Below are 13,412 nucleotides of genomic sequence, written 5' to 3'. Positions count from 1 at the left end.
TCTTATGTGAACAAACCTTATTCACTGCTTCTTCTCCTAATACTACTCGTGCATTTCTATCTAGGACTCCCCCTAAATATGAGAAACCCTTCTCAATTTCTCCCAACCAATATCCCCACTCCCCAGTGATTGACTCAATCACAGTTATAATAATATTAGGCGAGCAACTCCAAACACAAACCAATTCTGGCTAGAAGCACTAGAGTGGTATACAAAGAATAATTACAGCTCAACCAAACAAACAAACTCGTAACCTTTTGATATTCAAGGGAGACACAGGAGAGGTGTACAAAATAACTCAAAGATTCACAAACGAAAAAACCTAATAATTTCTTCTTTTAATCCTCACTTTCACAATTAGGTACTAGGGTCTGAGTCTCCTGATATAGCCAGTTGTTCTTCTCATCATGGACTTTTCTTCGCATGGGTTAAACAAATCAGTTGAACAAAATTATATTTTTGAGCTACAATATTTCTATAAGCAAAATATATTTTTTCTGAAATCTATTTTGGAAAGTAACTTCAAATATACGGCAACATAAACCAACACATGCAAGCTTCTAGAACCACACGCTTATTGGAGCTCATGTATCACAAAAAAAAAAAAATATTCAATCAAAGCTTCTAAGATCACACACAAAAGTACATCACTCCAATGAAGGCAAAATACGGTACAGCTACACATGAACGATGTTGTACTACATGTCTAGGTCATTTGGTACAACAGCTTGCCAGAAAATATTGTTTTAACAAAATGAAGCCAACTCAACAATAAAAAACACAACAAATTTAAGAGTATAATAGGTAAAGTCACGTAAAAACCCACTCGTTATACTATTGAGAGGGTTTGAGCAAACCCACTAATTTTTGGGTTGGGTTGGATTGGGTAATGCGTTACCCAACTTATTTTTCTATTTTTTTAATATTAAATGAATAAATGACAAGTCCTCATAATTTTGTTTCAAAATAGTACTCTATTTTTTAATTTTCTTAAAATAATGTTTAACTTATTTTACTATAATTTTATGCATCATAGAATATCAAATAATAAACTCTATCATAAAATACTTGCAACAAACTAAAGTTGTATGACATAAAATTGCATCAGTTCAAGATAACAAAAAAGTGCAACATATTAATTTGTAACTCTAGTATATTTTGATTTTCAATATATAAGGTACAATGTGCATGTTTTGGAAATAAAACTTTCTTCTACCCTATGAAAATAAAGATAAAAATATTAATATTATTGGGTACCCATTTGGGTTTGGGTCTGATTTTACCCGAAACCCAATTATTTTTATGGGTTTTCCATTTTTAGAAACCATACCTACCCAATTACCCAACCCAACCAATTTTTTTGGTTTTTTAGGTGGGTTTGACCGGGTTTTGTGGGTTGACCCAACCCATGAACACCCCTACCTATATACCAGTTACCCGTCCCATACTCATGTTTTGAAAATGGGAAAAACACATACCAAAACCCAGTCAAAATGGAAGAAACCCATCAAATTGCGTTTGGTTCGGGCGGGTAACCACGGATATGGGTTTTGTTGTCATGCCTATCTCTAACTTTATATTTCACTTGTGTGAAAAAAGTATTTCTCCGTATCAATTTCATTTTCACCAATTTGAAAAATATTGAGCTACACAATGTTCTCTTCACAGTCAACATTTGGTTTTGAATCAATGGAAGATTAAAATAAAAAATGTTTGGTTTAAGTTCAACAAAAGCTTCAACCACAATGTGTTTGAATTCACCGGAAGAGTAAACATTGTTTGGTTTTGACTAAATGGAAATATCAACAATGGAGAATAAGTCACAAAACATCAATTAATGCAACACAATTTAAGGAATGAATGTAGAAAATCTTTAGTTATCCTTCTTTGATGATTTAAAACCTATTAACATATCAAATCCTTAGTAAATGAAACCAAATTCACATTTACATACACAGACAAGTATGGTGGCATTTCCTACAGTTGGAACACTTGTCTGTTCAATTTGTCAAAATACTTTCACAAAACAATTATCACAGTCCTAAAGAAATCCTTCAACACCATGTCCTTCTCTTACAGTCTTATATATAGTGAGAGCTTCATCCATCACCTGAGCTTGAGCCAGTAATTCTGCTCGTTTTCTTCCAGATGGATGAGTAGCGAAATAATCTAAAAGCTTAGAATCGCCGGAGATTTTTCCCAACTTTTCGTAGACTTTAGGTGCCACACGTGGATCGTAGCCGGCGGATGCAACTAATAGAAGACCAATGTAATCAGCTTCAATTTCCATCCTGAAAAATTATAAAAAAATTGGGTTGATTCACAATTTTTTTAACCATAATAAATATAAATAAATATATTACCATAATTCACCACATTTGTGTATAATTAAAATTACTTGTGTGAATGATGATAATATAATTATGTATATTTAAAATCATCATGCTTAAAAGTAGCCATGTCAGAACATGGTTGGTTAGATAGTCAAAATCGAATGTGAAAAATTGATGTTGATGCATCCAGAAAGAAGTTAAAATGAAGCACAGCAAAGATATTGAAAAGAAGATTAAACGGAAACCCTAGGACTAATCCACAGTCCAACAAGAAACAAATGTAAATGAAAAACTTTAAATAACGTGTATATCTCACAAGCTCCGAAATCAGACTCATTATGGTTATAAAATGTACAAATTTAAAATTGGCTTGAATAAAATTGAAACTAGTACACTGTAACATACAATATGTTTCTTATTCTAAAATTAAATTTACGCATTCCTATACAAATGAATTAATTTGGTCTATCTCATACACGGAAATTTTTTTTAGTTATTATTTATTAGTAACTGCAATTTACTTCATTGAATTACATGTTTTGTTTCTAACAAACAGTCCTGTAGAACTTTGTTCTATGTCTGAAATGTTTTACTAAGAATGAAATTAATGCAAATATGGATGTAATTTCGGAGTAGGCAATTATCGATAACAGTAAAATTACTAGAGAATTCATGCATCAGGTAAAGTAGTACAACTTAATGGGATCAATAACAATTATAAGTGTTTATGGAGAGGGCATTACGAAAACATGGTTATGCCATTTGGGCTAATGAATACTTCTACAACTATCCAATATATGATAAATCAAAATTCCAATTCGTATTTATAGGTTTGTCATGGTATTTTTTATGGTATTCTTGTATAAATTAAGGTTGAGCAGAATGACACATACATAATAAAACACCAACTAAAATAAAATTTCCAATTTCATATTGCTTAATAAAGTTGAACAGAATGAACAGTAATTGATTACCAACACTGAACAGAATCAGAGAGCAAACAACAGTGAACAGAATGAACCATAGCAACAAATAAAGAAAGAAAACATTGGTTACCAACAAACACACTGAACAGACAGAAAAAAAGAGCATGAAAGAACAACAAACGAAGCAGAGTATCGCACAACAGTGCAAATTATAAAAGAGGAACAGAGAAGAAGAACAGAGCATCGCACAGCAAAGACACAGAACAGAGCATCGCACAGCAAAGACACTGAACAGAGCATCTCAAACCAAACCAAACAAAAACAAAATGGAGAAAACCTGACACGCAAACGCAAGAAAAAAGCGATGAAACACAATGCAACACTCAGCATGCCAGGAAGGAATGCCGAAGATGATACACAGCAACGGCATTGCACACAGGAATAAGAAATAGTTGCAATTAGAATTGTATTATACTGAAACGCAACAAGAAACATGAAGGATGTATGGATTCACAACCCTTGATTTTAAGAAACGGTTACATTTTGGACTTTTATTAATTTTTGTTGGCGAATTTGTCAACTCACAACAGAATCATAAGTCATACCAAGTCCATACAAGGCATCCAGGTCTGTGCAGAAAATAATTCTGCTCTTGAGTTATCTCGTTTTGGGAGGTCATAGTCAGAGGTGTGAACTCGGCTGAATCTACGAGTTGACTAACGAGTTTGACAACCATGCTCATACTACATTCAAATTAATGAAAAATTATGTGTTTGAGTTGGTCTTAAGGCATGAATAGAGCCAAATCATTGGGAAGGTCAAAAACAACATTGCTACACGACTCAACGTATAGGGTAGCATTTTGCATATGAACAAAACAAAACATAACAGAACAATCGATTCTAATACCTCTAGTTCCACTAATTCAGCTAAACTTCATTCATCTTTTACCTAATTTCATGTTTTTCCCTTATCTTAATATTTAACGTGCACTACTATTCTAACCTGTCTAACAAACATTACCTATATATCAATGAAATGAGTCTACTATTATTAAAGAGCAACAAAAATTCAATTGGTTATAAAGAGAGAAAAGGAGGAATAATTACCTTCTGGAGAAAGGTAGCCGTAACAAAAGCGATGACATAGTGTTGACAATATCAGGTGTGACGAATTGATAAAGTACGAAGTTTAGAATTAAAACCCACATATTCTTTGTCATCTTCTCAGCACTGTGTCTGGCCACAGCATGTCCAACCTAATCACCAAGCAGCAAAGTGTTCAGACTTTATGTCTTCTAAACATATTAAACTGCAAAAACAATTGCCTTGTTTGAATAAATAGCTTAAGTAAGCACATTTAGCATAAGCCTTTATCAAATAAGCGCTTAAGTATAAGCTATTTCAATAACAAAAGATAAACTAAAGTCAATTTGTTTGCATATAAGCTATAAACATTTATCAAAAATAGAAAAAAGCTTCCAGACATATCATATATTGTTTCCGTAATATCTCTCAAACAGTTGCAGAAGCGCTTAGCAAGTATATAAGTTCAAATAAGTTAATCCAAATAGGCCTAATAAGTTAAACAAATCAAACAAATACCTCATGTCCAATAATAGTTGCTATCTCTGCATCACTTCTAAAATGTTCAAGCAAACCCGTAAACACGACTATCTTCCCACCAGGTAAGCAAAAGGCATTAACCATAGGATCCTTCACCACCAAAATCTCCCAATTCAGTCCATCCAAATGCGACGTATAAGGTTGCGAACCTCGCTCCTGACCTTTTTTCCTACTCTTCTGAACCCATTTGTCATCAAGAACCTCATCTTCCCGGTGCCAATTCCCTCCAACTTTCCCTTCATTTTCAGTCAATGCATTAATCGTCTCCTTCCCACTTTCTTCACCAAACACAGAATTTTCTGAAGCATAATCTATATCACTCCACACATTCTCCTTACTCAACCCTCTCTTCAACGCTTCGATAATATCATTCGCTATCATCCTAACTCTCACACTTTCAGGATGCATTGCAGGTAACAATTTCCCCTTAAAACCCGCCTTCATCTTCTCAAACTCGCTCTCCCCAAGACTCTTCTCCATCTCTTTCGGCATCAAAATCAAATGTGTTCGCTTCGTATAAGGAACAGTTTCCATATTCCCAAAATACACAGTTATAAAAACACCAGAACCTACCACTACACCAATCATAACATGCCTAGGATTCTGAAACCAATTCTTTGGCCCTCTTGGCTTAAAATGCTGCACATTTTGTGGATCAACATAGTAAAATCTCCTGAAATTCTTATTAACTTCAAAACCCCTTTTCTCTAATCTCCTAAAATTCTTCGAAAACGACGAAAACTCATTAAAGCTAACACCTTTGGAACCCACCCCAATATTCTTATTTATCTCAAAACCCATTTTCCCTAACCTCTTAGGAATTGAAGAAAACGAAGAAAACCCATTAAAGTTACCACCTTTAGAACCAACCCTAACATTCTTATTTATCTCAGAACCCATTTTTCCTACTCTATAAGAAATTGAAGAAAATGAAGAAAACCCATTAAAGCTAGCACCTTTGTTACCTAAATTCAAATACCCAGGTTTCAAAATTCTAGAACTAGGTTGAAAAATTGAAGAAAACGAAGAAAACCCATTAAAGCTAGCATCTTTAGAACCCAAATTCAAATACCCAGATTGCAAAATTCTGTTACTGGGCTGAAAAATTGGATTTTGGGATGAAACCCTAGAAGCCAAGTTATGAAAACCATCAAGAACAAGCTTTCCTCTTCTATACCAAGCCATGATTGAAAGAACCAAGAAACTAAATTGATGAAAAAGTTGAAAATTTGTGGTTTTGATGAGTTCAAAAATGTGGGTTTGTTATTGATTGAAGCATGAAAGGAAGATGAATAGTGTGGGAGAAAATGGAAGGATGTAGAAAAAGTATTCACGGAGGTGTGTGATTTATAAAGAAGGAGATTGAAAAAAAAAAAAAAATGCTTTTACTTGTGAAAGAGGAAAGGGGAAGAAGAATGGAATGACATTTTCTAGTCTAATTTGGTTGGAAATGAGTTGAGTGGAAATAGATTCCACTTGGTAAACATTGATTCAACTTTTTGGTTCATTTGTTTTTTTCTTTTTATATATATATATATATTTTAGTCTGGTGCTATAATTCACTTTTTAACGTAATGTGTGTGAATCTAACCACTAGGTAACTTGATAAAAAAAATGAATATCTTTTCTTGGTGGTTTGTTTTTGGTGGTGTTGCTGGGGTTGTTCTTCCTCCCTCGTTTGTGGGGCTAGGGGTTCCCCTTAGTGGTTTTGTGTAGGCGTCTTTGGGCGGTCTTTTGATGTATTTGTACATTTTATTATCCTCTTTTATACATATATTTTGCCATTAAAAAAAATGAATATCTTTCATTTGTGTACCTCTGATTTAATTCAATAATGAATTAAAAGAAAAAAGAATAAATTGGGTGGCTAGGTTTCAACTTTAACCCCGACATATAATAAAATATTGTTACTGTCAATTGAGTGATACTTACGATGACGATTAACGTTAACTAAGGTATAGGTAAATGATGATGAGATTGAACATCTCAGATTAATCGACCTTTGAATGGGATGAGAAGAAAAATGTTTTAGTTTCATTGATAAGTTTAAAGTCTACCAACAATTCGATTATATTTGTTTGCTTAAACCACTTAATTCAAAAGTCATTTTTTCTTCTATTTTTTTTATCTTAATTTTTTTTTATGTGTTAACCTTTTGATTCTCGAAAAAAGGAGTCAAGATAATCCGGAGTTTGGCTATGAGATAATTAAAATCGGCTAAAATGTTTGAATGGTCCCTGTAAATAAACTGAATTTAGCTTTTCGTCCCTGTAAAAACAAAATTTGAAATCAATCGTTGCAAAAATGTTTGTTTTTTAAAATGGTCCATGTGCCTATTTAAAGTACTGGGTGGCAGTCTGGCGCTAACGTGACACTTGTTGTCTGTGTATTCTTTGCCACATGAGCACTAACGTGGCATTTCAATTAATTTAAAAAAACTGAAAATTAAAAAAAATCATATTTTTCTAATAAAATAAAATTCTTGAAATTAATTTTTAAAATTAAATAAAAGTTTTGTGATGATGTGTATTGGTGAATTATATCAATTTTGTGACTTGGTGAATTATATAAAATTCGTGATTTGGTGAATTATGTCACTTGGTGATTTATGTGATTGGTGAATAATGTGAATTTGTATGGAGATGTGTACACGATGATGTTTGTTATTTTTGGTGATGCTTGTACACTTGGTGATTTTATTTGATGATGATTATTTTGGTGATAGTAATGAAGTGTGACTCATATGTATTTGATTTGGTGATTTCTTTGATGACGATGAATTCCTTGTCTATGCTCTTGAGATGATGATGCGATTAATTGAAATGATTATGTGAGAATATATGGAAATGTTGTATGTTTGTGATGAAGATGCATATATGAAATTGAAAAAGGTGATGATATATTATTTGACGAGGTGAAATGGAATAATGCATTCTGTGCTAATATGCCTAATTGAAATTGTGATATTTGTTGATGAGTTTTATTATGTTAAGATATGATTTGATGCTTACACATGACAAAGTATAAATACTATGAATTTAATTGTGGAAGTTGTGATGACCTCTTGATCAGTAACGGATCCAGAAATTTTAACAAGTGGGGTCAAAATGAAACGAAAAAAACATAGAGGACCAACATAAACATAAAAAATGTCTTAAATGATCAAAAGTATAATTTAATATATTTTAAAAGTGTTGTAAGATTTTTTTTTAAAGGATTGTCCTGATTTTTGTGTTGATGTTTTTTCTACTTCATTAACTAAATGAGACTCAAATTTTGATATTCTTTACATATTTTTCAATTTCTATATATTTATAGGATATAACACTAATTAATTCCTTGATTTTAATACAAGTAAAAGTTTAGAATATAATAAATATTTGGATAAAATCTGCTAAATATCAACAATACGGCATAATACAAAAATAAGAACAAAAAGAACACAAATTACATGAATTAATATGTCTGTTCAGCTACCAGCTTTTATTTTCCTTTTACTTAAAGAAACAAAATGCCCAAGATTCTTCAAAAGTTTAAAAAACTAGACTTGTTTCCAAGATTATACACTGAAACCTCTATTTAGTTTGTCTTAGAGAGGACCATGTGGGGGCATCATAATTTTTGATGAGGGGTCAAAGTATAAAATCAACTAATTATTTGTTGTGAAAAAAATTGATAAGTGGGGTCAGCTGCCCCCAATTAGCAATGGATGGATCCGTGCCTGCTCTTGATGTTGAAATGATTATGAATATGTTTACTTGATTTATGATGTGGAATTATGAATTGATGTGTTATGGTTGAATTGAATATAATATTCACATGATGTTAGTATTCTAGGAATGATGAGTATGTTTATGTGTTATACTTGAAATCTTTGAATGCTATTTTATGATTATATTTTATAAAGTGGAATATTATCTAACCCCTAGTGGTCGATTTGTTGACCACCTACCCATTTGTATAAATGGTGTAGACTGCATGCAGGTTTGAGTTCTTATTGCTTATGAGTGCTTGAGGATTAGCTTGGAGCTACCTCTTTATCTTTGCTTGGAGTCTAGTTTAAAGCTCTGATTAGGAGTGTCGAGAACTTTTGCATTTTATGATTTGTAGTGATATCATTGCTAAGACTTGTTGTCTATTATGTTTGAGATTTGAGATATTATTGGTGATGTATTATGAGACCTGAGACATGGTTGTCGAGATTTGTTTTATGGTGCTGAGATATTTTGATATTGTTTTTCCGTTGCGAGCTTTTATGAAAACCAAGTTATGAATGTTTTGAGAAAATGATGATGTAGCATCTAAACTCTTTTGAATAATTGATTAGGAGTGTCAGGAACTTTTGCATTTTATGCTATATATGTAGTGATATCATTGCTAAGACTTGTTGTCTATTGTGTTTGAGATTTGAGATATTATTGGTGATGTATTATGAGACCTGAGACATGGTTGTCGAGATTTGTTTTATGGTGCTGAGATATTTTGATATTGTTTTTCCGTTGCGAGCTTTTATGAAAACCATGTTATGAATGTTTTGAGAAAATGATGATGTAGCATCTAAACTCTTTTGAATAATTGATTTATTTGCATGATTTTCAATAACCACCTCCGCTATCTCCTCACCCTAAAAAAGCTCTACTAAATCCCTTGATGACGGGTCATCTTACGTCATTCTTAGCATATTAGAATGATTGCCTATGATTATGGGACTTTTGTAATGTTTTCTATATTTGAGTATGTAATTCTAGTTTTCCCGAAACATAGCAATTTTAGGGGGTTTTTGATGTAATTCACAAAGAAATCATGCAAATCGAGAACATCTGAGGAATTGTGAAGATTCAAGAAACAAGAATAAAGATTCAAGAGGCCTCAAAAGACTTAAAAATAGGAGGAATTATGTTCCCAAAGTACCGAGACAAGTTATTTGAAGACGAAGACCTAAAAATGACGGAAAATCGGAGATTGTGCCCAGAAGAAAGACACCATGCGCCTAGGGCATGATTTGACACACCATGCGCCTAGGGCATGCAAAGGGGTGCACTCTCATGCACCCCGTGCATGCGAAAACTCGGGGCACAATTGTCTTTTCCTGCTTCCGTTTTAGGTAAAGCCCGCACTTTTAGCCCAAACCCAGGTATAAACTCTCACTATAAATACCAGCCTTCTGCATTTAGAATTTCTAGTTCAGAATTATGGCAGTTCAAGAGGAATGCGACTTTGGAGCTCCGGGAGAGTTTCTATATTCTCCTTAATTTTCTAGGGTATGTTTTCATCTTTAGTAATTTACTTTTAGTTACCATTTGTAACTAAATCTTTTAAGGTTAGATTTTTAAGATGAACCTCTGTATATTTTTATTGGATATTTATTTTATTTAGTATGTCTTTTATTTTATTTTATTTATTGTTTTGTTCGTTATTAAGTTTTATTAGGAAGTAGTTTATTTTTGTGAGAGGTGTAACCCTAGATTAGGTACTTAGGTTGTGATAGGGCCTAATATTCCTACCACTAACTGGATGCTTATATCCTGATATTTATATCCCTGTACTGATAATTATCTGTCTAGGAAGTAAGTGATTATTAATTAGCCAAAGATGTCATAAGAATTGTTGACCCTAGAAGTAAGTACTTAGTGGATAAATCCCATTGAGTCGGGTGGTTCCTTACCAAACCTAGATATTAACTGGTTAGTAATTAGGGAAACAAGAACCTAGTTGTTCGATCTAAGTTATAACCTAATAGAACCATTCTCTAGAAACCCTTAGTAAGGTAGACGTAGATTAGGGATGCCCGTTTGTAGAACTACTAAGAAAGCGTAGAGAGAGTGTGCTATGAGTGTCCTAAGATTCATTAATGAGCAGACCTAAAGGAACTTTGGCCTTAATTGCCTTGGGAAACACTGGAAAGCCAATATAAAGTTTATGTTTCAATTACCTTTGAATTAGCAAGACCCCGCATGTAAGGATCACCGTGCAATCAGTAGGTGCAGTTAGCCATCGGAGGGATATACCTAAGTAGGTACTCATTGTTAAATCCCATTGAGTCAGGTGGTGCCTTACCTACGTAGGAACGTCCCAACGGCCTCATCACTTGCATAGTCTATCTAAGATAAATAAACACGACATTTATATTACTTTTTATCTAACAACGAATATACAGAGGGGATTTGAAGAATCCTAACCGCTGCTTACTTTTCTGCAACCAAAACATGCAAACTTGCTCTGTTGCAAACAGATAAAAATTGCAAGTCTTTATAACCATTAACTTTTATATCGTCAAACCTATAAAAATAAGTAACGTGAATTGTTTGGACGAAAGGACAATCCCTTTGGATGCGATACTCTACTTATCACTTTATTACTTGGTGAAACGACTGGTAAACTTGCCATTTGCAAACGCATCAACGTTTTACATGTAACCACCCATATTCTCTTCTTCCGACACTTGGTCAAAAGGCACTCCATCTAAAGATGGTCTAGCTCGAGGTTCCACCTTCACTTGACACTTAAAATACTCAACAACCTCCCTTCTCACGTCAACTGGAGATCGGACCCACTCTCCATTAACCTTTATAGCCTTAACACTATTACCACTCACTCGAGCCTTCACACAATTATGAAAATACTTGGTGTTAGCGTCTCCCTCCTTTAACCATATTACCCTAGATCTTTGAACCACTAGAGAATCTTTCGCCTTTAATAACTTCCAAAGAGTAGTAAATTTCTCATTGCGGATGCGAACCTCTTCATAATTCAACAAATTCAACTCACCCCTTACATCCAACTTTTCTATCTCCTCCTTTAGCCTCTCTATTCTCTCATTCGAACCCCCATACTCCACCTTATTCCACTCTCGCAGTCTAGACTATAGAGTCTTAAATTTTTCCTTCAAAATGAATCCCATCCACCCACTGAGACTTGATCTCCAAATGACCTCCACCAAAGCCTTGAAACTATCATTTTTCAACCAAAAATTATTAAAGCAAAAAGGTCTTGGACCCCAATCCCAACCACCCGCCTTAAGCACCAAAGGGAAATGATCTGACACGTCTCTGGGGACCACCCAAAGCGTCTATTCATCCCTAACACCGGTTCCGCTCTTCCAAAATGAACACCCTACCTATCCTACTCATAGATCTACTATTAACATGATACCAAGTAAATCCTCTACCCAAAACATTATGATCATCCAACTCCACTTCTCTCACGAACCCTTGGAAATATGACATATCAAGAACTTGACTCGGTTAAGCTTCGATATTTACACCTCTTTGGAAAATATGACATACTAAGGACTTTGACATATCAAGGACTTTACTCGGCATTTAAAATCCACCTAAATACACCAAGCTCCCCACCTAAATTCCTTCCAGAAAAGATCAATCTCTCCCACAAACTTCTCTTAGCCTTCGTTTCACACTTAGCATAAACGTTTATGATAAAACATTTATGTCGTTTGCTCCTCCTAACTCTGCACTCATAAGTGCATCAGAGCATTTGGATTCATCCTTCTTCCTCCTTCAAATGCCGCCCCTTTTTCCTTTAATTAAGACCTCCATTTTATTATTTTTTTTATGAGCTAGAGTGCCTATTTTCCTCATCTATATTTTTCTCTGATGCCGTTGTTTCTGTTTCAACCTCAACATTCTCTCAGCCTCCTAGGCTTGGTCTGTAACTGAATCACTAAATTCAGAAATATCGGAATCCTCTGATATGAAATAAACATGTTTATTGACTCTTTGCACCCCCTCTGAAATGTTGTTCCTGTTAAGAGATTGTTATGAAAAAACCTCCTTTGGAAAAAACCCAAGTTCCAAGCCTCCCTTTTATTTTCAAACTGGGCATGGGCCCATCCCGTATGAACCTGGAGCCCCATTTGGTGAGCTTAGGACCCGTTGCCAAGTTGTTCAGTCACGTGTTCCAGTAGTTGACTTGCTGAACCATTCCTTGGAATCTTCTCTCCTTTCACGCGCCTATGCTCCCCCAATGAACACGAACCAATTAATGATGCGGACCCACCATCTGCCACTCTACCGTGCACCCTCCCTAAGTCTTCACCCCCACCTCCACATGTACAACAACTATTAGATTATTCAAAACCACTTCTCCAAGAATAAGATCTTTTTGTTGTGATCTTATAAAGCTATCCTCATGTGTTTCCTATTGTTCCATCCTCCCATTGGCTGAATTAATCCTAGGACTTCCCACCTCTACCCCTAGTTGTACTTGATTGTACTTTCTAGGGCTGAGGTCATCATCTTCAGATTGAACCCCAAACACTGTTATGACCACCTCCTCTCTGTAACGTCCTATTTCTATTAAAGCGATAAAACAGGCGAATAATACATATATTCAAGAAATAGACGCTACGTCTCAACAAAATCCACAAAATCATCATGCATATATAAAATATCTCAACAGTCACAGCGGATACAAATCATATATTTCCAACAAATACATGTCATGGTCAAAATACATCATCAGATAACATCCTCCAAGTCCCGACAAGTGGGCAAAACTCAACAAAATAA

At 34.3% G+C, this 13,412-nt stretch overlaps 1 protein-coding gene across 1 annotated transcript; it reads right to left on the bottom strand.

Annotated features, from left to right (window-relative positions):
- Nucleotides 1-1,848: 1,848 nt before the first annotated feature.
- On the bottom strand, nt 1,849-6,203 carry LOC146916598 (mitochondrial metalloendopeptidase OMA1-like). Its single transcript, XM_085718631.1, has 3 exons — nt 4,864-6,203; nt 4,369-4,517; nt 1,849-2,291 (listed from the first exon to the last, which is right to left on the bottom strand). The coding sequence occupies exons 1-3, from the start codon at nt 6,067-6,069 to the stop codon at nt 2,042-2,044; spliced, it is 1,605 nt and encodes a 534-aa protein (XP_085574757.1). The 5' UTR covers nt 6,070-6,203; the 3' UTR covers nt 1,849-2,041.
- Nucleotides 6,204-13,412: the final 7,209 nt, after the last annotated feature.

This window comes from Medicago sativa, chromosome 6 (genome assembly GCF_051527215.1).
Source record: "Medicago sativa cultivar Bolivia chromosome 6, Bolivia_mono, whole genome shotgun sequence".
Taxonomy (NCBI): domain Eukaryota; kingdom Viridiplantae; phylum Streptophyta; class Magnoliopsida; order Fabales; family Fabaceae; genus Medicago; species Medicago sativa.
This window is presented reverse-complemented; position numbering and strand designations above follow the sequence as displayed.